Here is a 23,471-nt window from a genome sequence, read left to right on the forward strand (position 1 = left end):
TAAATAAATATATAACCGATTCCAACCAAACGTCGGAGGGGATGACAGTGTGAGGAATTCATGCGTCAATCATCACGGAATTCTGTACAGGTGATCCAACTCTGACAGATGTCAATCGTGGAAGTAGCACTTATCCCAGCATTTGATTTGTGCTTATCGTCACAACATAGTTCACATTGGCACCAGCACAACTTTACCTTTAAAAGTCGGTTTCGGTAACTATCGTTAGAATTGTTAAAACATTTTAAAAATCCTAGTGGTTAAGTCAGAAACTCATAGAAACATCTCACAGGCTGAAAAATCGATTTATTTAAAAACATCATCAAAATTCATATTCTCACATATACTCATCGGGATACTCGGACCGACCGAGGAAGAAAAATTGCCTTTTTACTCCGCGTTAAAAGCCCTATCATCTCGGTATGGCGTGGTCATGGATTTTAAGTCGTCTGTCATTCTAAAGGCCCTCAGATTATTACTGGAGTACATCGACCTCACAAAACCACTGACGCACATGTCCACGGAGGAACACAATGCGCTCACGAGATCCAGTTCCGTCGGACTGTGTCATCATCGCAAATAATGATGATATCACAAACGACAACGACACGATGCGGTCTGTGTGATGAGTTTGTCATTCATGGGATATGGCAGCTAGCCAACAACAGAGCTAACAACGGCGCACTGGTAGCTAGCTAACAACGGTGAACTGGTATCTAGCTAGCCAACAGCAGCGCTAACAATGGTGCACTGGTAGCTAGCTATCAAACGGCGTGCTGCTAGCTTGCTAACAACAGCGGTAACCACAAAGGTGCACTGGTAGCTAGCAGCACGCCGTTGTTAGTCATTCCTAGTGCTTACTAGCTTGCTAGCAAGGGAGTGAGCTAGCAAGCAACGGCTATACTCCCATTTGCCCCAAAAAATACAGGATTGGCTGATACATAGGTCGTAGCCGGGTGGAATATATAACTTCTATGCATAAATAAACGTGCTAACTTTTCTGTATAAAATGTGATCTTCCGAAATCGTTGGCACATTGCACTGGATCACAAAACGAAAACGATTGCATATAGAACTGAGGACCTCTTGGAAACCATTTTCGGCAGTGGGTCATGAGAAAAACAATAGTGGTTCATGTGAGGTCAAAGGTCGAAGGTCAAACGACCCCCTTCCCCCCAAAAACATGGTGGATCTCCATCCTACACCACAAAAAGCCATGTTGTTGGGTTAGGGTCTCGAAGTCCGGACCCTAACAATGTGGCTATTTTGTGGGGGGGGGGGGGGGTTGGCAATACAAGTCTCTTTTATCTCATCCACCGAGGCTGGGGGTGGGATGCCGAAGAACACTAGGGATGGACTTCCATTGAGTTGTCCCGCCTTCACCCAGAAGTTACACCTTAGGGTCGGGGTGGGTGATCATGACGTCATCGCCCGCTCGGATGACGTGGGGGATGGAGTGGAATCGAGTTTGTGTCGGTTGACCATGGTCGCACACATAGCGCAGGCAAAACTGCATATCATGTTGGGGGGGGAAAGAGAAAAGAGAGAAGAGAGAGAGAGAGAGAGAGACTATTATAGGATACTGGTTGGTGTCCCCTTTTCCATTAAGGTCCTCACACAATCCAGTATCGGTGCAGTACCTTTTGGGGAACACGGCGTCATTATTACTTTGAAGGTGTCAAGTCTGTCCCTGAATTGCACAGAACCGCCACGTTTTCGGTTGACCCGTCCACTGGAAGATCCGAAATCCCGGTCTCATGACCGGGATTCCGGAATACCCCCCCAAACCCCACCCCTGAAACGTGTGGAGTCGTTTCCATAGAAACAACCACCGTGGACCAAACGGAGAACGCAGAACACTCCAGCTTCTCAAGTGGTGGAAAATCCCCAAGTTGACGACGTCGGCGAACAATTGCCGCCGTGGAGTCCCAAGGCATTTCCTGTGCTTCACGTTGTACTTCCTGTCCCTCGTCTTGGCGCGGCACTGTGGAGTTCTAGTGGTTTACGAAGCGGGTCGTGGGTAGACCCTCGGAAAAAGTCAAAAAACACAGTCAAAACGTGTGTCGTGGTAATTAGTTAGTCGTCATCAGGTGACCCCCTTGATGTCCCCTTGATGACCCCTCCCATTGCACCCCTCCCATCCCCCCCCCCCCCCGCACGCTGCCCCCAGCGCAAAGATGTCCACCACATCTGGTTTAAAAAAAAAGCACCATAGCCACAACTGGAACCGCGTTTTTTCCAATTGGGAGGAGGACCGGGACGACCGGAATAGGGACTGATTTTCCCTTAAAAAAATAAAATAAAAATACAAATAAAAAATCCTCAGAGGAAAACTTTTCACGGGAGTGATATTCCCGTGAAAATCCTTAAAAAACAAATCGGTTTTCCCCGAAAGTAGAAAAAATAAAACAGAGAAAGCATTCGGAAAAAACGATCCTCCTCCAAACTCCGAAACGCGGTGGTCACTCCCAGCGTCCGTCCAGGGGGAACGAGTGGCTGTCCCAGAAGTCGTCCGCCAGTGCTTGCCTGGCCTGGGGTCGGCTCTTGGGCAGCGTGTTCCTGGGCAGGGTGCTGTAGACCCTCACTGGATGGTGCTGGTGGTTCTGCTGGGCGGCGTTGTGGTGGTGGTGGTGGCGGGCTAACGGGGGCAGTGCGGGGGGGGTGAGCGTGTGTCAATCCATCTCCAGGTCCATGAGCTTGTTGCGGGAGCGGGGGGTGTGGAGGGTGTTCCTGCAGCAGCAGTGGGCGCACAGCAGGCCCAGGACCAGGGAGAAGATACCCACGCCTGATTGGACGGGAGAACAGACCACACACACAGGTCAGCCTGTCAGTATGGTCTGAAGCCAGTGGAGCATGATATACATCGTTTGCATTCAAGGCGTTTAGCAGGCGCTTTATCCAAAGTGACTTACTTAAGTACACTTGGACTAAATGTACTTAAGGATACTTGGACTAAATGTACTTAAGTATACTTGTACTAAATGTACTTAAGTACAATTTTCAGATGAGAGAGAAACAACCAACATACAGTATGTTCTTAAGTAGATTTCACCACTGAGTTACTTAAATGTACTTAAGTGACTCTCTGCTCCTGACGTACTTAAGGACATTTAGTACAAATATACATTTTGAACAAGTGTACTGCAGTACATTTAGTAAAAACATACTTAAGTACATTTAGTAAAAGTGCACTTATGTACATTTAGGTCAATGTACAAGTGCAGGTTTTCATGGAAATCATGAAATTGTCTCGGTGACCCCAAACTTTTGAACGGTAGTGTAGATATACAGGAGGTAGAAGAGCAGGCCACATGTGGTTTACCTAGTGAGGCCATGGATCCGTAGAGCAGCGGCAGTTTCAGCGACTCCCAGACTGTAGTGCAAAAGTTGTTGTTAGAATATGTCTGCAAAAACAGGTTTTTGGATCGTTGATGGTTTAAACGGGTTGAGAATCAGTGTGGTGGTGAAGACGGGATTTCATGATTCATGGGTTGTGTTCAACTTTGTGATGCACTGTTCTGAACACACACACACACACACACACAAAGACAGACACCCAAACACCGACAGATGCACACACACACCGACAAAGACACACATACATACCTTGCACGCACACACATACACAAACACACGTTTGCCCCCACCCCCCCCACACACACACACCCATCCCTCCATACACACACACAAACAAACAGACCTTACACACACACACGCATACACCCATCACTCCACACACACACACAAACAGATCTTACACACACACACAAACAGACCTTACACACACACACACACACCTTACACACACACACACCCTCTCAGCCCCTCCCCCTACCTGCGAACCGCACGGTGAGGAAGACTGCCGGCGAGGTGAGCTCCTGGGCCTGGGTCCAGGCGCCCGTGGAGGCCGACAGGTACCAGGGCGTGGCACTGCAGTGGTACTCCCCGCTGTCGCTGCTCCCATGACGACGGCAACAACAACAACAGTGACAGAAGGCGGTTAGTGAGTCACCAAGACGGATTATTTCATTTCACAAGACTGAAACTACATGTTGAGATGTAACACACACACACACACACACACACACACACACACACACACACACACACACACACACACACACACACACACACACACACACACACACACACACACACACACACACACACACACACTTGCCTGGGTTCAGTGTTGTTTGCTATTTCCTTTTATTATTGCATGCATTTTTTTTACTTTGCCCTTGTTTTCTTTTTAAAAGTGAGGTTTTGAGAGTTTCCTTTGGTCTGTCGCAACTTCCGAACGTTGTGTACTTTGTACGTATTGCGATTTCTGAGTATCTTTTGACTCTCCCGGTGATGACCGGACTCATGTTTCCTCTTGAGCCGGTGCCAGCCAATTAGAAGCTGAGGACCGCTCACTGGCCAATTAGAAGCTGAGGACCGCTCACTGGCCAATTAGAAGCTGAGGACCGCTCACTGGCCAATTAGAAGCTGAGGACCGCTCACTGGCCAATTAGAAGCTGAGGACCGCTCACTGGCCAATTAGAAGCTGAGGACCGCTCACTGGCCAATTAGAAGCTGAGGACCGCTCACTGGCCAATTAGAAGCTGAGGTCATCGCTGGCTATTTATACTATAAATCTTTGATCTTTGATCTAAAGAACTAAAAAACACATGAAAAAGTACAAATTAAGCAGCAATATAAATTATATATCTTTCAATTAATATGAATTTAAAATTATTAGAAATCTATGAACTATGATCACCTGTCCTGGGTTCAGTACACACACACACACACACACACACACACACACACACACACACACACACACACACACACACACACACACACACACACACACACACACACTTAACGTTCCTGGTTTCAATGCACACACACATACACACGCACACACACCCCCACACCCCCCCAGACACACCCCCCCCCCTCACCTGTCCTGCGTGCCGTGCACTCTGAGGAGGAAGGTGTTGGCGTCGCGGCGCTCCACCGACACGTCGCTGGAGGTGTTGCGGCCGCTGGCCCCGCCCCGCACCACGCCGTAGCGGTCCACCGCCGCCAGCAGGGCGGGGGCGGAGCCGCCACGCAGACGGGAGAAGAACCAGCTCACCTCGTAGGCCACGTCGTCTACAGGGGGACGGCAGGTTAGAGTTAGGACGACGAGGAGTGGATACAGTGAATGACATGGTAGAGTGATATCGTAGGGTGATATAGTAGAGTGATATAGTAGGGTGATATAGTAGAGTGATATAGTAGGGTGATATAGTAGGGTGATATAGTAGGGTGATATAGTCGAGTGATATAGTCGAGTGATATAGTAGGGTGATATAGTAGGGTGATATAGTAGTGATATAGTAGGGGATATAGTAGGGTGATATAGTAGAGTGATATAGTAGGGTGATATAGTAGAGTGATATAGTAGTGATATAGTAGAGTGATATAGTAGTGATATAGTAGAGTGATATAGTAGGGTGATATAGTAGAGTGATATAGTAGAGTGATATAGTAGGGTGATATAGTAGAGTGATATAGTAGGGTGATATAGTAGAGTCATATAGTAGGGTGATATAGTAGGGTGATATAGTAGACTGATATAGTAGTGATATAGTAGAGTGATATAGTAGAGTGATATAGTAGTGATATAGTAGTGATAAAGTATATATAGTGATGGTAAGGGTGATATAGTAGGGTGATGTATAAGATAGATATAGTAGAGTGATATAAAAAGGTGATATATAAGATAGATATAGTAGAGTGATATAGTATATATAGTGATGGTAAGGGTGATATATAAGATAGATATAGTAGAGTGATATAGTAAGGTGATATATAAGATAGATATAGTAGAGTGATATAGAAAGGTGATATATAAGATAGATATAGTAGAGTGATATAGTAGGGTGATGTATAAGATAGATATAGTAGAGTGATATAGTAAGGTGATGTATAAGATAGATATAGTAGAGTGATAAAGTATATATAGTGATGTAAGGGTGATATATAAGATATAGTAGAGTGATAAAGTATATATAGTGATGGTAAGGGTGATATATAAGATAGATATAGTAGAGTGATATAGTATATATAGTGATGGTAAGGGTGATATAGTAGGGTGATATAGTATATAGTAATGGTAAGGGTGATATAGTAGGGTGATGTATAAGATAGATATAGTAGAGTGATAAAGTATATATAGTGATGGTAAGGGTGATATAGTAGGGTGATATATAAGATAGATATAGTAGAGTGATAAAGTATATATAGTGATGGTAAGGGTGATATATAAGATAGATATAGTAGAGTGATATAGTAGGGTGATGTATAAGATAGATATAGTAGAGTGATAAAGTATATATAGTGATGGTAAGGGTGATATATAAGATAGATATAGTAGAGTGATAAAGTATATATAGTAGTGCTGTCAGTTAAACGCGTTATTAACGGCGTTAACGCAAACCACGTTTAACGGCGTTGATTTTTTTAATCTTTTATAAAAAAAAAAAGATAATTTTTTTTCTTGGGCTCAAAACAAAGAAGCAGTAGCTTGACTCTTATGTTCAAGGCAGTATCTTTGTATGTTCATCGTTTAATTGCACTATAGGCTTTTTTTTGTATCGTCCTGTTTTGATCCGTATATGCCAATTTTGTTATGAATAAAAAAACATTTGCACAAGGCAAGCCGATGCACTTCTCCATGTTGATAAGAGCATTAAAATGAGAACAATTAATGGGACAAAGAAATCAAGGGATATTTAGCATAGAAAAAATAATTGTGATTAATCGCGATTAATCGTGAGTTAACTATGGCATTAATGCGATTAATCGCGATTAAATATTTTAATCGCTTGACAGCTCTAATATATAGTGATGGTAAGGGTGATGGATAAGGGGGATATAATAGGATGATAAAGTATATATAGTGATTGATAAGAGTGATATAGTATATATAGTGATGTATAAAAGTGATAGAGGGATAAATAGTCAATAGTGTTAGATAGCCAATATAGTGATATATAGAGTGAAAGAGCGATATATATATTAGATAGAATGATATATAGTTGAGTGATAGAGTAAGATGTATTGATGGACATAAAGAGAGAAATAGGGATATATGAAGAGGAATATTATAGGAAGAGGGATAAGTAAAGAGAAATAGCTAGATATAGGATTTAGATAAAGAGAGATATGGGAAGCTAGAAACAATATAAAGACCTAAGCTATGCATGATAGAGTGAGACATAGAGAGAAGGAGTGAGACATGAAGAGAGCTATAGGGAGACAGAGAGATGCGTGGAAAGAGTCGACAGAATGGAGTCATAAACAGGAGAGTAATTGCTCCTCATCAAAACAACTGTCAATCACACAAAACATGTCACACCCACGTCAATAGACGCATAAAGACACAAGAAGAGAGAGAGAGAGACCATTAATGTAAGAAAAATAACGTTAATGGTACCCTCACACAATGTCCTGATACTTCTGTCATATTGTAGTGGTCGGGGGGGGGGGGGAGAGAGAGAGAGAGAGAGAGAGAGAGAGAGAGCGAGAGAGAGCGAGAGAGAGAGAGAGCGCGAGAGAGAGAGAGAGAGAGAGAGAGAGCGAGAGCGAGAGCGAGAGAGAGCGAGAGCGAGAGCGAGAGAGAGAGAGAGAGAAAGTGAGCGAGAGAGAGAACCCCCTCAGGAAGAGAGACTAACTACTCATTAGATTGTCAGGCAGCGAGCAACTATTAGCATGGTGCCTCCCCCGCACACACACACACACACACAAACCAGACACACACACACGATGGTGCTTCGTCATTCTCTGGGGTGAGAGAGCGAGAGATGAGCAAAAGGAGGAGGAGAGGACAGTATGGGGTACAGATGGCACGATGCTGGAGGAAGAGGAGGAGGAACAAGAGAAGGAGACGAAAGAGGAGAAGAGAGGATGGGGGAGGGAGGCTAAGGCAATGGGAGCTAGAGGGTGAGACAAGAGAAGGGAAACGTTTCTTTAAGGGGTGAGATTACACCACCAGGTGAGAGTGTGATTAGCCGTTACAAGCCGTTTGAAAATCAGCCTTTTTTCTGTGTTATAGTGACATCACAAGTGGGCGTGTCAACCTAGATGTGTGCACATATCACCGCTTTAAAGGTTTCTGGCATGCCTGCGAATAAGGTTGTGGGTTCAAACCCCAACAGCATTACAACTCTATGGTACACACACACACACACACACACACACACACACACACACACACACACACACACACACACACACACACACACACACACACACACACACACACACACACACACACACACACACAGTTGATACATCTCTATAGTACACAGTGTGAGACAGTGATTGTCATTGGACAGGCACTGGCTGCAATTTTACAAAGCCCAACACATCGGAGACTTGACAGCCAATCAAATCGTGCCGCGTCTCCATACCGCTGAGCAGGAAGTGATCAGCTTTTGTGTACAAATGACAGAACAAAATGTACAGCACATTGGTCTGGACCAGATTGACATAATTAGCTCATAAAAAAAAGAAGATGCATAAAAATATAACATCATATAGAAGCATTGACGTCAACCGTAACACAATGTGGACACACAAACACCCATTGAAGTCACACAACTCTCCGGAGTCGTGTTGACAACGTGTCACTCGTCCAATAACATGAGAATTCTCTCTCTTTCCCTCCCTATCTCTCCCTCCCCCTCTCTTTCTCCCCCTTCAATGTCAAAAACACCAGCGAGAGAGAGAGAGCGAGAGAGAGGAAAAGGGGGGAGAGAGAGAGAAAGGGCAGGAGATAGAGAGGAGAGAGAGAGAGTGGAATACATTTAGGAGGAGAGGCCTTTCAGATGTGATCCAGGCTCGAGAACATTAAAGCGACGCTGGAGAGAATGAGCGGGCCATTAGCTCGGCGCTAGCGCTACACACCGCAATCATGCATATTTTAGCACTCAAGTGGCCAAACTGCACCTCAATAATTAGCATAGCCCCCGGAGCTGCCACAACAACCCTTCCAACGTTTTACTTCCTCTAGCAGTTTCTGATGCTATGGTCGCTTGGGACCTAGCTGTGAATGTTGCTACGCTAGCCTGTGACACATTCTGTAAATGATGCTACACTAGCAAGGGACCTAGCTTTGAATAATGCTACGCTAGCTTGTGACACATGCGGTTAATGATGCTATGCTAGTATGGGACATATGCTGTAAATGATGCTACGCTAGCTTGTGACACATGCTGTAACTAATGCTATGCTAACATGGGACACGTGCTGGAAATGATGCTACGCTAGCTTGTGACACACACTGTAAATGATGCTACGCTAGCTTGTGACACACGCTGTAAATGATGCTACGCTAGCTTGTGACACACGCTGTAAATGATGCTACGCTAGCTTGTGACACATGCTGTAAATGATGCTACGCTAGCTTGTGACACACGCTGTAAATGATCCTACGCTAGCATGGGGCTACCCAGTGGACTGTACCAACTGGTAGGATAGACTGATCAGCCTACCAGTCTACCTAGTGGACTGTACCATCTCTAACGGCCCTACAACACCCCCACCGGCACCATCTGGTCTCCCATCCAAGGATGAACGGGTACCAGCCCTGTCTGGCTTCAAGAGGTACCGGCAGCTCTGGGCAGGTCGCCATGGTAATGAAATGGGCTGACTGGGATCATAATTTCACACCGATTGTAAAGGAAGGGGCTCTTTAAAAAGATGTGTCGCTGCTGCAATGCTGACTTTGCCATTTGTAGAAAAAAGGGGTGTTTTGACATCTCCTTTGACTCAATCAGCTAAGGTACACTGCAAAATACTAAGTGGGAATAGGCAGGATGAATGGTGAACAAAGTGGACGCCAACAACAAAAACGCTAGATGCTAACAGCGCTAAGGACACAGACAACAAGTGTCCTTAACGCTAGAAGTCAACGACAAAAAATAACACTAGACCTGAAACCATTAAGTAACACGAGAGCTGAAACAATTAAGTAACACTAGAGCTGAACGACAAGACGCTCAAGCCAAAACAACTAAATATTGCTAGACGTGAACGACAAAAACAACACTAGACCCAAAACAACAAAGTAACACTAGAAGTGAACGACAAAAATAACACTCGAGCCGAAAAAACTAAGCATGACGTGAACCACCACAGAAACGCTACGCCACAAAATATCGCTAGGCGTGAACGACACAACACTGGCCCCCGAAACAACAAAAACACAACAGTAGATGAGAACAACATAAGGACCACTCGTTCAGCCACGAAAAGTAAAACCATTAAACTAAAGCAAAACCAGTCTTTGAGGACTGGGAAGAGATTAGAAGACTCTGTAACGGGCCGTTTTAAACCCAGTTCATGAAAGCCCCCCCCCCAGGGAAAGATACCAGCTTGGGGGGGGGGCGGTGGGGGGGTTCAGTGTCTCTAATGAAATAGCTGCCTTCTCCTCACGCCAGGAAGGAGATAATAACAACCAAAATGGCTGCCTGTGGAAATGAAGAAGGTCTGATTGGATTTCTCCCGGCCTAATCACTGGAGGAGAACTGGGCCATTACAACTACCCCCCCCCTGGAGTGTGCATGTGAGCACGTACGTGGGAGTGTGTGCACGTTCTCGCTTGTAGCTGCCGCTTACGTAGACGACAAACGGCGAACAAACGTATCCTCTGCTAACGTAGCGAACAACATATCCACCGCCAACGTAGTGCCAAACAGTTAACAAACACTCCCTCTCCACTAACATAGCGATGCTAAGTTGACTGAGCCCCTGCATAGCGATGGAGCTACGTGCTCCAGGACAGGAGGAGCTATTTCCCCTCCAGCAACCCCCCGTCCCATTAGCAGCTAAGCGGCCGGCCACCCACTTATCACTCAAGAGTCCCTCCATTGTGACCGTCTTCCGCTGTGTCCTCCACCACAAGGCAGTCCTTTTTCTGCTCTGAGAACGCTCTAACCCTACTACAGCAGCCGGCCAACCTTCTCACGCCTCCGTTAATGTTAGAGGGGTCTCTCTCTCTCTCTCTCTCTCTCTCTCTCTCTCTCTCTCTCTCTCTCTCTCTCTCTCTCTCTCTCTCTCTCTCTCTCTCTCTCTCTCTCTCCTCTCTCTCTCTCTCTCTCTCTCTCTCTCTCTCTCTCTCTCTCTCTCTCTCTCTCTCTGATACTTTTGGCGTTGGGTTTGTGGCAGCGCTGCAATGCACTTCTCTGTGCCTTTCGATTTTTCGATGGCTCTCTCTCCTCCTCCCTCACCCCATCTCGCTCTCTCTCTGACTCTTCCCTTTCTGTTTCTCTCTCCCTTCAATAACTCTTTCCCTCGGTCCCCTCCATCTGTCCCTCTCTCCATCCCCCTCTCCCTCTGTGTCTGTCTGTCTTCCACCCTCTGCATCCCACCTCCCAGTCTTTCTCCCTCCCTCCTCCTCCTTCCCTCCCTCTTTCTCTCTCTCTACCTCCCTCTCCCTCACCCCTCCTGCCTAATGGAGCGTGAGATGGACTAATTAATGGCTGCTGGGTGATCTGCAGGCGGCTCATTGGTGAGGAGAGAGAGAGAGAGCAAGCGAGGGTGAGGGAGTGAGTCAGACAGACAGACAAAGGGAGAGAGACAGACAGAGACAGAGAAGAGAGAGAGAGAGAGAGAGAGAGAGAGAGACAGACAGAGACAGAGAGAGAGAGAGACAGACAGAGACAGAGAGAGAGAGAGAGGGGGAGAGAGAGGGAGAGAGACAGAAAGAGCAAGAGAGACAGACAGAGAGAGTGGTGGGAGATCTTTCCATTCCCTGTCTCTTTAATGTTTGTGCGTCAGTGTGTACCGTCGCAAAGAAAATAACCGAACAATTCATGTTCTTAACCAAGTTATTAGCCATTTTGTTAGACATTTCGCTGTAGTAATTTTACCTCCAGAGATTAATAAAGTTGTTATCCATCCATCTTGCTAGCTATGTTGCAAGTGATATTGTTAGCCATGTTGATAGCTATGTAGTTAACAAGGTTGCTAGCCATGTGGTTAGCCATGTTGCTAGAGATGTCCTTAGCCATTTCTTAGAAATAAAAGTAAAAAATACATCTGATGTATATACAGTAACAGAATACTGAAAATACATTCAATAATTAATGAGTAGATATTGTCGATGCTATGGAGGTAGCCAATGTAGATAATATGTTGCTGTGATATGTAGATATGTTCTAAACAGGGTATAAAACACCTGTTTATGTGGACACTAGGGATGGGTCGTCGCGAACGATTCTTTCACAACGAACGAATCCCGAAGGTGAACGACGAGAACTGATTCCCAAAACAAGAGAACTGATTCTTTGATTCTTTTTTTAAACATAAAACAAAAATATGGTCACGTAAATAAAATATACAAACGAACAGAGCTCCGTCTCCCGCGACCTTATATTGATTGAGTCTAAAACGTTCTCAAAGATTAACCCTAACCCTATTCTTCAAAACGAGAGCTGGTTAATTGTGAAAAATGGAGGGGGGGGGGGGGGCAGACGACTGTGAGATTCTCTGTCAAATGACATAATCTGACTTAACGAACGAATCAAACGAACGAATCGTGATAGTGAACGGAACTGAAAGAACCGATTCCCTGAAAATAATCGTTTTGCCCATCCCTAGTGGACGACACTTCAGAGTCCTTTTGATTGAAGTAGCTTCATCACACACACACACACACACACACACACACACAGTCTTGTAAACAGGGTTCAGTTTTTACACCGGGTTAATTAGTTATTAGACGACCTACAAGCTCTGACCGGCATAATGACTTATTACGTAAAGCGTAAAAAATATGAAAGGTGTGTTTGTGTGAGACAGTGTGTGTGTGTGTCAAGTCAGTCATGAGGGTGGTATCGCCATCTCCTGTCGGGGCTTGTTTTGATGACACACTTTCTCATATACACACACACACACACACACACGTTGACCCAATGATAATTGGGTCAATGGTACCGCTGATGCCAATGAAAGGCCGTAGATACTGATACTGAGATACCGGCTGACGTCCTCTGCTTGCGACACCCTTGGGTGCACCCCGTCCCTGACCACAGTGTTTACAGCGGCAGCCATTAGTCCACATTGCTCGGACTGACTCATCACCCTACTCAGATCAGTGACTCTGCGCAAGAGGGGTGTGTGTGTGTGCGTGTGGTGTGTGTGCTTGTGTGCGTGTGTGTGTGTATGTGTGTCTGTTTATGCGTGTTTACATGTGTTTATGTATGCATGTGTTAATGGGTGTTTGTTTATATATGTGTGTATGTGTCTGTTTATGTGTGTTTATGTGTGTGTGTATTTTTAGCTCCGCGTGTGCGTGTGTTTTTCTTTTTAAAACACAAAACAACGCACACTCTGCCCACCGTTCAGACCGGGTTAGCGACACCACAGGGAAAACAACCGGACTATCGCTAGGGCTACGCTAATTAGCCTTGCGTTGGTTTTTCGCTCCTAGCATCGCTTAGCTCGTGCCGGCTAACAGTCCCGCCGTCGGGGAAAGGCGCACACTTTGATCTGAGCAGCGTTGTAACCATAACGACAGAGTTCAAAGGCAACAACGTGTTTGAAATGTTTTGATCATCGTCTTTATGAGTGTTTGTACACTCTCTGTGACTGTGTAGTGTGTACCGTGTTTGTGAGCAGAAGTGAAACACTGAGTCATGCCCCCCTCCCCACACACACATACACAATTACAGTCTCTTTCTCACAAACACACACACACACACACACACACACATACACACACCCTAGCAAACAATGGACGAATGACGTGGAGGGAGGAAGTTGAAGTGCGACAGGATCCAGGCGAGAGGTGCCTTCTCAACATGTTGGGACATGAAGGCATCTTGGGCCATTGGGTTTCAGCAGTCATGTGTGCTTCACAATGTGTGTCATGTGTGTGACTTATATTCCCATACATTTAGGCAAGTACTTTTTCCACACACAAACACACACCGGAATGAATGTGTTCGCACATATTTGCCAATTTTTACACTTTTATTCACACACACACACACACACACACACACACACACACACACACACACACACACACACACACACACACACACACACACACACACACACACACACACACACACACACACACACTTCGTCAGCCTCTGGGATGAGAGCGAGAGATGGGCGAGAGGAGGAGGAGGAGGGGAGGAGAAGGAGGAGGAGACAATAGTATGCATCCCATGCATGCTCATGTCAAAATTTGTATGCGCTAACACACACATCCACTTAGCACGGACCCAGACAGACAGACAGACAGGCAGACAGGCAGACAGACAGACAGACAGGTAGGGTTAACGTACCACTCTTGGGGGCGGACCCCGAGACGCTGAGAGCACACTCCATCTTGGCCGTCTCCAGGGGAACACACTGCTGCGGTCTGATTGGATGGCCACGGCGAATGACGGCCCTGCGACAGAGAGAACAGAGACAGTTACCAACGACGTCATCGTGGGGTTGTAGGATCACTGGGATAAACAAGGTGTGTGTGTGTGTGTGTGTGTGTGTGTGTGTGAGAGAGACTGTGTATGTGAGACTGTGTGTGTGTGTGTGTGTGTGTGTGTGTGTGTGTGTGTGTGTGTGTGTGTGTGTGTGTGTGTGTGTGACTGTGTGACTGTCCAAGGATCCGGCGAAAGAAACACACACATACAGACCTATATACACACACACACACACACACACACACACGTGTACATACATAGACATACACACATATATACACATCGACATATACGCACACAGATACACGCATATATATATATATGCACACATGCAGACACACGTATACACACAGACGTACACAGACATACACACACACACACACACACAAAGACAGGGACTCAGACTGCAGAGTTGGGAGCATAAGCACCCTCCTCAAAATGGCCCAGGGACAGGGCTTAGTGTGTGAGTGCGTGTGCGTTAGCGTGTGCATTTGTGTGTGTAGTCGGGGTCAACTGCTAAATCTTCCGCTCGGATCCAAAACGGAGGATGTATGAGCGCACACACACACACACACGAGGGGATCCGAATGGTTGGCCAAAGGGGTTTACTTTGAAGCTATGAGAGAGAGAGAGAGCGAGAGCGAGAGCGAGAGAGAGAGAGAGAGAGCTAGGGATAAGGAAAAAAGAGGGAGAGAGAGAGAGAGAAGAGTTAAAGAGAGAACGAAAGGGCGAGAGAGAGAGTTAGAGAACGAGAGATAGAATAACCCAGGGAGGGGGCGGGAGTAAGTGAAAGATGACGATGGAAAGAAAAGTTAATGTGTGCGTGTGTATCTGCGTGTGCATGCATGTAGGTGCGTGTGCATGCGTGTACATGTGTGCATTTATGTGTGCATGCATGCATCTGCGTGTGCATGTGTTGAATGAGTTTACATGTGTGCGTGCACATATGTGCACGTGTGTGTGTTCTCTCTGCCTCCTCCTTTATTCAATCATCTCTAGATTTTGTCATTACTGGCTCCCCCGGGCGGTGTTGTATCCACATGGGGTGTGTTGGTGTGTGTTGCTGTGTGTTGGGGTGCGTTGGTGTGTGTTGGGGTGCGTTGGTGTGTGTTGGGGTGTGTTGGGGTGTGTTGGGGTGTGTTGGTGTGTTTTAAGTGTTGGTGCGTACGTATCAGAATGCAGAAAGATAGTGCTGTGTGTTTCTGTCCAAACATCTGGTGTGTGCGTGTTGGGGGGGACGGCGTGTGTGTGTGTGTGTGTGTGTGTGTCTGTGTGTGTATGGGGAGTGTGTGTATGTGTCTGTTGGAGAAAACAGTGCGTGTGTGTACGTGTGCTTCGGTTGACGGGAGAGTGTGTTTGAGTGTTTGTGTGTCTGTTGAGTGTGTGTTTGCTGTAGTACAGTACACAGACACACACACACAGTACTGTACAGACGGACAGAAACACACAGACAGGACGGAGAGACACACATACAGACAGAGACAGAGACAGAACAGAGAGCACAGACAGACAGTACAGAGAGACAGACAGACAGAACAGAGAGACAGACAGACAGTACAGAGAGACAGACAGACAGTACAGAGAGAGAGACAGAATCACACAGACACGACAGACAGGACAGAGAGACAGACGATACAAAGAGACAGACAAGACAGACAGACACACACACACACGTACAGTACAGAGACACACACAGACAGTACAGACCCACACAGACCCCCAGCCGGCCGTACCGTTCTCCTGGAAGTCGATGCGGACCTTGTTGGACTCAGCGCTGGCGGCCTCGGTCCACGTCCCCCCCGCCCCGCCGTCCGCCGGCTTGGTCAACGCGTGGACGTCGCACCAGTAGAAGCCGCGGTCGGCGAGCTGCACCCCGGCCAGACGGAAGCGGAACTCCAGAGGGCCCGACTTGGTCAGCATCAGGCTGTCCCTGGGGGGGCGGGGTAGAGAGGGGGTGGTGTGAGTGTTTGTGTAGAAGTGAGGGAGGGACAAGTGTGTACGTGTGATTTGAAATGAGCGATTATGTGTTTGTGAGCGAGTAGGTTAGAGAGAGAGAGAGAGAGAGAGAGAGAGAGAGAGAGAGAGAGAGAGAGAGAGAGAGAGAGAGAGAGAGAGAGAGAGAGAGAGAGAGAGAGAGAGAGAGAGAGAGAGAGAGAGAGATTAGTGTATAAGTGTGCGTGCGTCTCACCTCCTCTGGGGGTCCGTGGCCCCCCCGTAATGCAGCACGTTGTCGGGGCTGAGGTTCATGATGGTCCTGACCGCGCCCTCGATGCTCTCCTGTGATTGGACGAGCACAGAGAAGCTCGCCCCCGGCAGGTTCTTGGGGGCCACGGTGCAGCTCATCTCGAAGGTGGCTCCGCCCCCCGAGGCCTCCCGCTGCCGCTCGGCGACCACGCCCATAGAGGGACCTGAGGACCCAGGGAGGAGGGGGGGGGAGTGAAATATAGTGTGTGTGTCAAGGAGTGAGTGAAAGAGGGAGTGAGTGTTTGATTGAATTTTCTTTTGGGTATGTGTTAATGAGTGAGTGAGTGAGTGAGTATGAGTGTGCGAGTGTTGCCATGGGGGGGGGGGGGGGATTTCCATGGGCACGATGAAGAAATAGGCTTTTTACTGTTCCTGCTTCCTGCACGCACGCGCATACACACACACACACACCTCAATTTAGAAAACTGAGGTCAAGTTGCACAAGAGAGACAAAGAGAGATAAAGAGAGATAAAGTGTGTGTGTGTGTGTGTCCATGTGCGTTGGTGAAGGACACTGTGTGAAACACGCAGGGGGGGGAGGGGCGACGCTACAAGATGATAAGACATTCTATTCTATAGCCGCCGCGGTCTGAGGACCTCTGTGAAGCCAGTAAAACTATTATCCACAGGAATGGATGACTCAACACTGCTGTCAATCACGCCGTTTCCATGGAAATGGGTCAAGAGGACGATTTTCCTGCCCGTCAGCATGCATAGTGCTTCCGATGACGTATGTGTGTGTGCCTGTGTGTGCGAGCGCACATAAGGCAAAACATCAACGTTTGTCCGCAAGTGCGACCAATCAGAAGAGAGCCGGACGTCACCTGATCAGGCGTCCTGGCAACTTTTCAATACAATAAGATCCACACAGACGGACAGATGACACAGACCGGAGGGGGGGGGGGGGGGGGGAGAAAGAGAGAGAGAGCGAGAGAGAGCGAGAGAGAGCGAGAGCGAGAGAGGAAAGAGACACAAGAAAGAGAGAGAGAGCGAGAGAGAGCGAGAGCGAGAGCGAGAGGAAAGAGACACAAGAAAGAGAGAAAGCTAGGGATAAGGAAAAAAGAGGGAGAGAGAGAGAGAGAGGGAAGAGTTAAAGAGAGAACGAAAGGGCGAGAGAGAGAGTTAGAGAACGGGAGATAGAATAACCCAGGGAGGGGGCGGGAGTAAGTGAAAGATGACGACGGAAAGAAAAGTTAATGTGTGCGTGTGTATCTGCGTGTGCATGCATGTAGGTGCGTGTGCAAGCGTGTACATGTGTGCATTTATGTGTGCATGCATGCATCTGCGTGTGCATGTGTTGCTGAGTTTACATGTGTGCGAGAGAGAACTAGTGGAGGGGGCGAGGTTTTATGGGGGGGGGGGGGAGTGAGGGTGCACGAGGGGGGGGGCTCAGCTCTCGTTTCACTCTTTCTTTCTCTGTCACCACTTTCTATTTTTACATCTCAGGTGGCGGAACTGTTCATTTCCATTTGATGTGCTAATTTGAGACTACAGCGGGGGGGGGGGGGGGGGCGAGGGAGAGCAAGAGAGAGACAGAGTCAGACTAAGAGAGAGAGACCAATGGAGAGACAGACACTGTCTAAACACTGAGCAGCAGTGCTTAAACAGTTCATAAACTTATTTGTATTCATATTCTCTTTTGTTAACAGTAAAAGCCTCATTGTTTTTGCTTGTTTTTGTACGTGTATTTTACACACTGTTAAATTCGATTGCATGATGCGATTTTACCTAGCTCTGTTGGGTAATGTCTTCATTGCCGTGTGTCCTTAATCCCGCACATTTTTTGGTTTATTTTACACTTGCTTCGCCAACGTTAATGTATTCTTTCCATGTCAATGGCCCTTGAAATTAATTGAAAATGCAATTGAGACAGAGAAATAGAGAGAAAAATAGACCGAGCAAGAGACAGAGAGCAAGAGAGACAGGCAGAGAGAGCGAGAGAGCATGAGAGATAGGGAAAGAAAGAAAGAAAGAAAGAGAAAGAGAGAGAGCAGGAGAGACCGAGAGACAGGCAGAGCAAGAAAGAGAGACAGACGGAGAGAGAAATAGGGACAGAGAACGACAGACAGAGAGCGAGAGAGAGAGAGAGAGCGAGAGAGATGAAGGGCAGAGAGAGACACACAGATTGAAGACAGCTTTTTTTTATAGAATTGAAACAGAGAAAAAAACTAGGGAAATGAAAGAAGAACGATAAGAAAATGAGGCTAAAAACACATTTGTTTTCATTCATCTATCTTTTTACTATCATAAGGTCAGCAGTGAGTTTTCGCCCTTTGCTCCAGACGCGGAGTACTTAGTACTTAAAATAAAAGTCTATCCTTGTTGTATACAGGGAATGGGTTAACCTAGTGATGGTTAGTGCTTGGCACTTGGTTCTATGAACATCCTTAGTGTACTGACAGAGATATATTGTTGGTTCCCTTTCTTTTGACAAATACTAATTGTAAGTCGCTTTGGATAATTAATTCGAGCCGTGCCTGTGTGCGTGTGGATGCGTTGAAAGGAACTCCATGGCGCTCCATAAGTTAGGAATGTCTCGCCAAACCAGAGCGTGAAGTGTAGCTGACTCCCAATTCATGCATCACACCGTTCTGACAGCAATAGTGTGCATGTGTGTGTTGCTGTGAGAGTGTGTGTGTGTTGCTGTGAGACTGTGTGTGTATGTGTGTGTTGCTGTGAGTGTCTGTGTGTCTGTGTGTGTGTGTGCTACCGAGCGTATGCACGTGCGTGAAAGATTTGTGTGTATGTGGAGCTGTGTGTGTAAGGCTGCGTGTACTATTCTTGGTGTGCCGTAGACGTGTGTGTGCTCTTCTTTGTGTGTGTGTGTGTACACCCGGGAGGGTCCTTACGTTTGGGGGTCCAGCTCACGCTGAGTGGGGCGCTGAGGTACTCGGCCAGCTTGGCCACGCCCCCCTGGCGGTCCGGGAGCCAGGCAGAGACGATGCACACGTACTGCCCCATGTCCACCTCCTGGGGACACACCTCACGCTTAGGGGATACTCAGGAGAGGGGGGGACCACACAGCGTTAGGGGGAGACTGAGGGGTGCGACACCACTGAGAGTAAGGGGAAACACACACACGAGAAGGGGACCCCACCCACGGATAGGGGACACACCCCTGAGAAGGGGACACCACCCACGAGTGGGACACCAGTCACGAGAAGGGGACACCACCCAAGAGAAGGGGACACCAGTCATGAGAAGGGGACACCACCCAAGAGAAGGGGACACCAGTCATGAGAAGGGGACACCAGTCCGCGTGGCTTCAACGTGGAACCATAATCAGCCCTAAATGGGACACCACCCAGTCTCATTAATGATGTCATTGGTCATGTGACTCCTACCCTGAGTCTCATTAATTATGTCATTGGTCATGTGACTCCTACCCCGAGTCTCAATAATGATGTCATTGGTCATGTGACTCCTACCCTGAGTCTCATTAATTATGACATTGGTCATGTGACTCCTAACCTGAGTCTCATTAGTGATGGCATTGGTCATGTGATTCCTACCCCGAGTCTCATTAATGATGTCATTGGTCATGTGACTCCTACCCTCAGTCTTATTAATGATGTCATTGGTCATGTGACTCCTACCGTGAGTCTCATTAATGATGTCATTGGTCATGTCACTCCTAATTTGAGTCTTACTGATGATTTAATTGGTCAGGTGACCTACCTGAGCCCTCAGCAGGATCAGCTTGAAGGTGTCCGGCTCCACCCTCCTCAGTGACATCACGCCAGCGGCCAACCTATCGGCGTCGCCCGGCCCGGGTATCAGGTTGCCGTGGTGATCCAGGGAGCCAATGGTGCGGGCGGGTTGTACATCGGTTCCTATTATAGGAATATCGGGGAATATCCCCGTCAGTTTGGCTGCGGCGCAATGAATGAATAAAGATCGTAAACACGTCGGAGGAAAACATTTATTTTGACAGATGTGCCCGAAGTTACTACTTTACAACCTCGTTGATGATCAACGTTTAGGAAAAAATGTACTTTTAATTCAGCCTTGGGTGAAATCGAAGCGTAGTTTTTACTGAATGCAGGTTGATGATGATACACTTCCTATAGGGGGTAATGGCATGACAAAAGCTACCTCCATCTTCTGCGTCACCGTTTTAAATAAATCGCTGTTTCTCGTTTTTTTCCGACGTCGACAACCATGAACATATGAGCTAACGGCCTTAACTAATCAGCGGATCTACCGGAAGAGCAGCCCGTTAATATTCACAGTGACGTGGCTTACCCCCCTCATCCCAGATACTAACGTGGACCTGTCAGGTTTCAGCGCGGTGAGAGCCGATAGAGACACAAAAGCCTGTGGTAAGAGCAAAGGTGGGGGGCTCGTATTATATGTCAACGATCGCTGGTGTAACCCAGGACATATCTCTGAAGAAGGCTTCATGCTGCCGGGACCTAGAGCTACTAGCTGTCAGCCTCCGGCCATACTATGTACCGAGGGCGTTCAGTCACGTGATCGCTGTGTGTGTTTACATTCCTCCGAGAGCCGATGCAGCCACTGCCTGTGACAAGATTCACACTGTCACAGCAAGGCTTCAGACTCCACACCCAGAGGCTTTCTTCCTAATTTCCGGTGATTTTAACCATGCCACCCTGGCTTCTACTCTGGCTGCTTTTTACCAGTTTGTGAACTGCCCCACTAGAAACAACAGGACAATTGACCTCCTGTATGCAAATGTAAGGGGTGCATACAGGGTCGCCCCCCTCCCCCCACTTGGGAAGTCGGACCACAACACACCCCCCTAGTGCAGAGGTGGACCGATCTCCCCTCAAACACCCCAGTGGACCCTCCTCCCTGCATTATTACTGCTGACCAGGTCAGACGAGAACTGAGGAAGCTTCGCCCAAAGAAAGCAGCGGGCCCAGATAACGTATGCCCACGCCTATTGAAGAGCTGCGCTGCTGAACTTGGGGAGCCGCTTCAGCACGTCTTCAACCTCAGCCTACAACTAAGGAGAGTGCCCACCCTCTGGACGACATCTTGCATAGTTCCGGTTCCAAAGAAAACCAGAGCGAGCTGAATGACTTCCGACCGGTGGCACTCACATCACATCTGATGAAGACCCTGGAGTGGCTCCTTCTCAGACACCTCAGGCCTAAGGTGCAGCACGCTCAGGACCCACTACAGATTGCCTACCGGACAGGGGTTGGTGTGGAGGATGCCATCCTGTATCTCCTACACCGGGCCCACTCACATCTGGACAAGGGGGCGGGCACAGTCAGGATTCTTTTCCTAGACGTCTCTAGTGCCTTCAACACAATACAGCCCCTCATACTACAAAACAAACTGTCAGCTATGCAAGTGGACCCCCACCTGATAACTTGGAGCACCAACTACCTCACAGACGGACCACAGTTTGTTCGATTAAAGGACACCACATCGGACATCTTAATCAGCAGCACTGGGGCGCGCCTCAGGGGACTGTGCTGGCCCCTCTTCTCTTCACCTTATACACCTCAGACTTAAGCTGATAACTCTGAATCGTGCCACATTCAGAAGTTTGCTGACGACACAGCCATCATGGGGTGTATAGGCGGGGACCAAGAGGAGGAGTACCTGACTCTAGTGAGAGACTTTGCCACCTGGAGCCATGCAAACAGCCTGCAGCTCAACACATCAAAAACCAAAGAGCTGGTGATAGACTTTGGGAAGTCAAGGCCACGCCCCCAAGCAGTGGACATCGATGGGGTAGAGGTGGAAACCGTGGGCAGTTACAAGTACCTGGGAGTGTGGCTTGACACAAAACTGGACTGGGCAATCAACAATACCGACCACCTCTACAAGAAAGGCCAAAGCAGACTGTATTTTTTAAGGAGGCTGCGATCTTTTAATATCTGTAGTAAACTTCTGTCAATGTTCTATCAGTCGGTGGTCGCCAGCATCCTTTTTTACGCTGTGGTGTGTTGGGGAGGCAGCACAACGAAGAGGGACTCCTCCAGGCTTGACAAGCTCATCGGATCTACACCGGAAACAAAACAACAAGCACGCCGCACGAACTTGATGGGGCAAGCAAGGATACGGAGCGGGTAAAAAACTCCTTAAAAGTGTGTGTGTGCTTGTGTGTCACTCTGTTCAAGCCTGCACGAGAGTTCAATGTTGTCATTAGCTGTTACGTCTTTCTGACCAATCAGAGTTCAAGGCCCACCTGGGCTGTACCACTTCGGGAGGGGCCACTCAGTTACTCCCCTCTAGACAAAATTGACTTGGTTGCGATGTTGACAGTTTGTGAGTGTTGCGTCTGTTGAGTGAGTGAGAGGTTGCGGGCACACAGCTCAGGCTGCCGGATGGCGCTGCTAGGAACTTTTATAAACGCAATATTGTTATCCCGCAGTAATCAGCCCGACAGCCCCGAAACGTTAACGGCCCACCGGGAATTCTCCCGACTACCACTCCGCCACCGTGTGTGTGTGTGTGTGTGTGTGTGTGTGTGTGTGTGTGTGTGTGTGTGTGTGTGTGTGTGTGTGTGTGTGTGTGTGTGTGTGTGTGTGTGTGTGTGTGTGGCGTTATTCAATAGCCTGGTAATGTGTATAGGCCTACGTACGGTAGGAATATTCATACTGGTTTAAATAATAAATGATATAGTATTTCCCATCTTTGCTGAGCAAGAGTTTTGTTCGAAAGTTCAGTGATTGAAACAAATAAAAGCCTGGGCTATTGAAGTTTTACGGTAGGCCAACCACTATCATGTACCTACCCGATGTCAAGTGGACCGGGTTGAATTCACTGAGG

General features: G+C 47.5%; 1 protein-coding gene across 1 annotated transcript in view; it reads right to left on the minus strand.

The window, feature by feature from the left end:
* Positions 1-286: 286 nt before the first annotated feature.
* Positions 287-23,471, minus strand: part of ptgfrnb (prostaglandin F2 receptor inhibitor b) — a 59,803-nt gene continuing 36,618 nt past the window's right edge. The window contains 10 exon segments of the mRNA XM_060055440.1: positions 287-2,785; positions 3,323-3,373; positions 3,836-3,954; positions 4,953-5,145; positions 14,340-14,396; positions 14,399-14,446; positions 16,211-16,407; positions 16,666-16,885; positions 19,571-19,691; positions 20,400-20,554. Of these exon segments, the coding sequence (XP_059911423.1) occupies positions 2,673-2,785; positions 3,323-3,373; positions 3,836-3,954; positions 4,953-5,145; positions 14,340-14,396; positions 14,399-14,446; positions 16,211-16,407; positions 16,666-16,885; positions 19,571-19,691; positions 20,400-20,554 (1,274 nt within the window). The 3' untranslated portion in view covers positions 287-2,672.

This window comes from Gadus macrocephalus, chromosome 7, assembly GCF_031168955.1.
Source record: "Gadus macrocephalus chromosome 7, ASM3116895v1".
Taxonomy (NCBI): domain Eukaryota; kingdom Metazoa; phylum Chordata; class Actinopteri; order Gadiformes; family Gadidae; genus Gadus; species Gadus macrocephalus.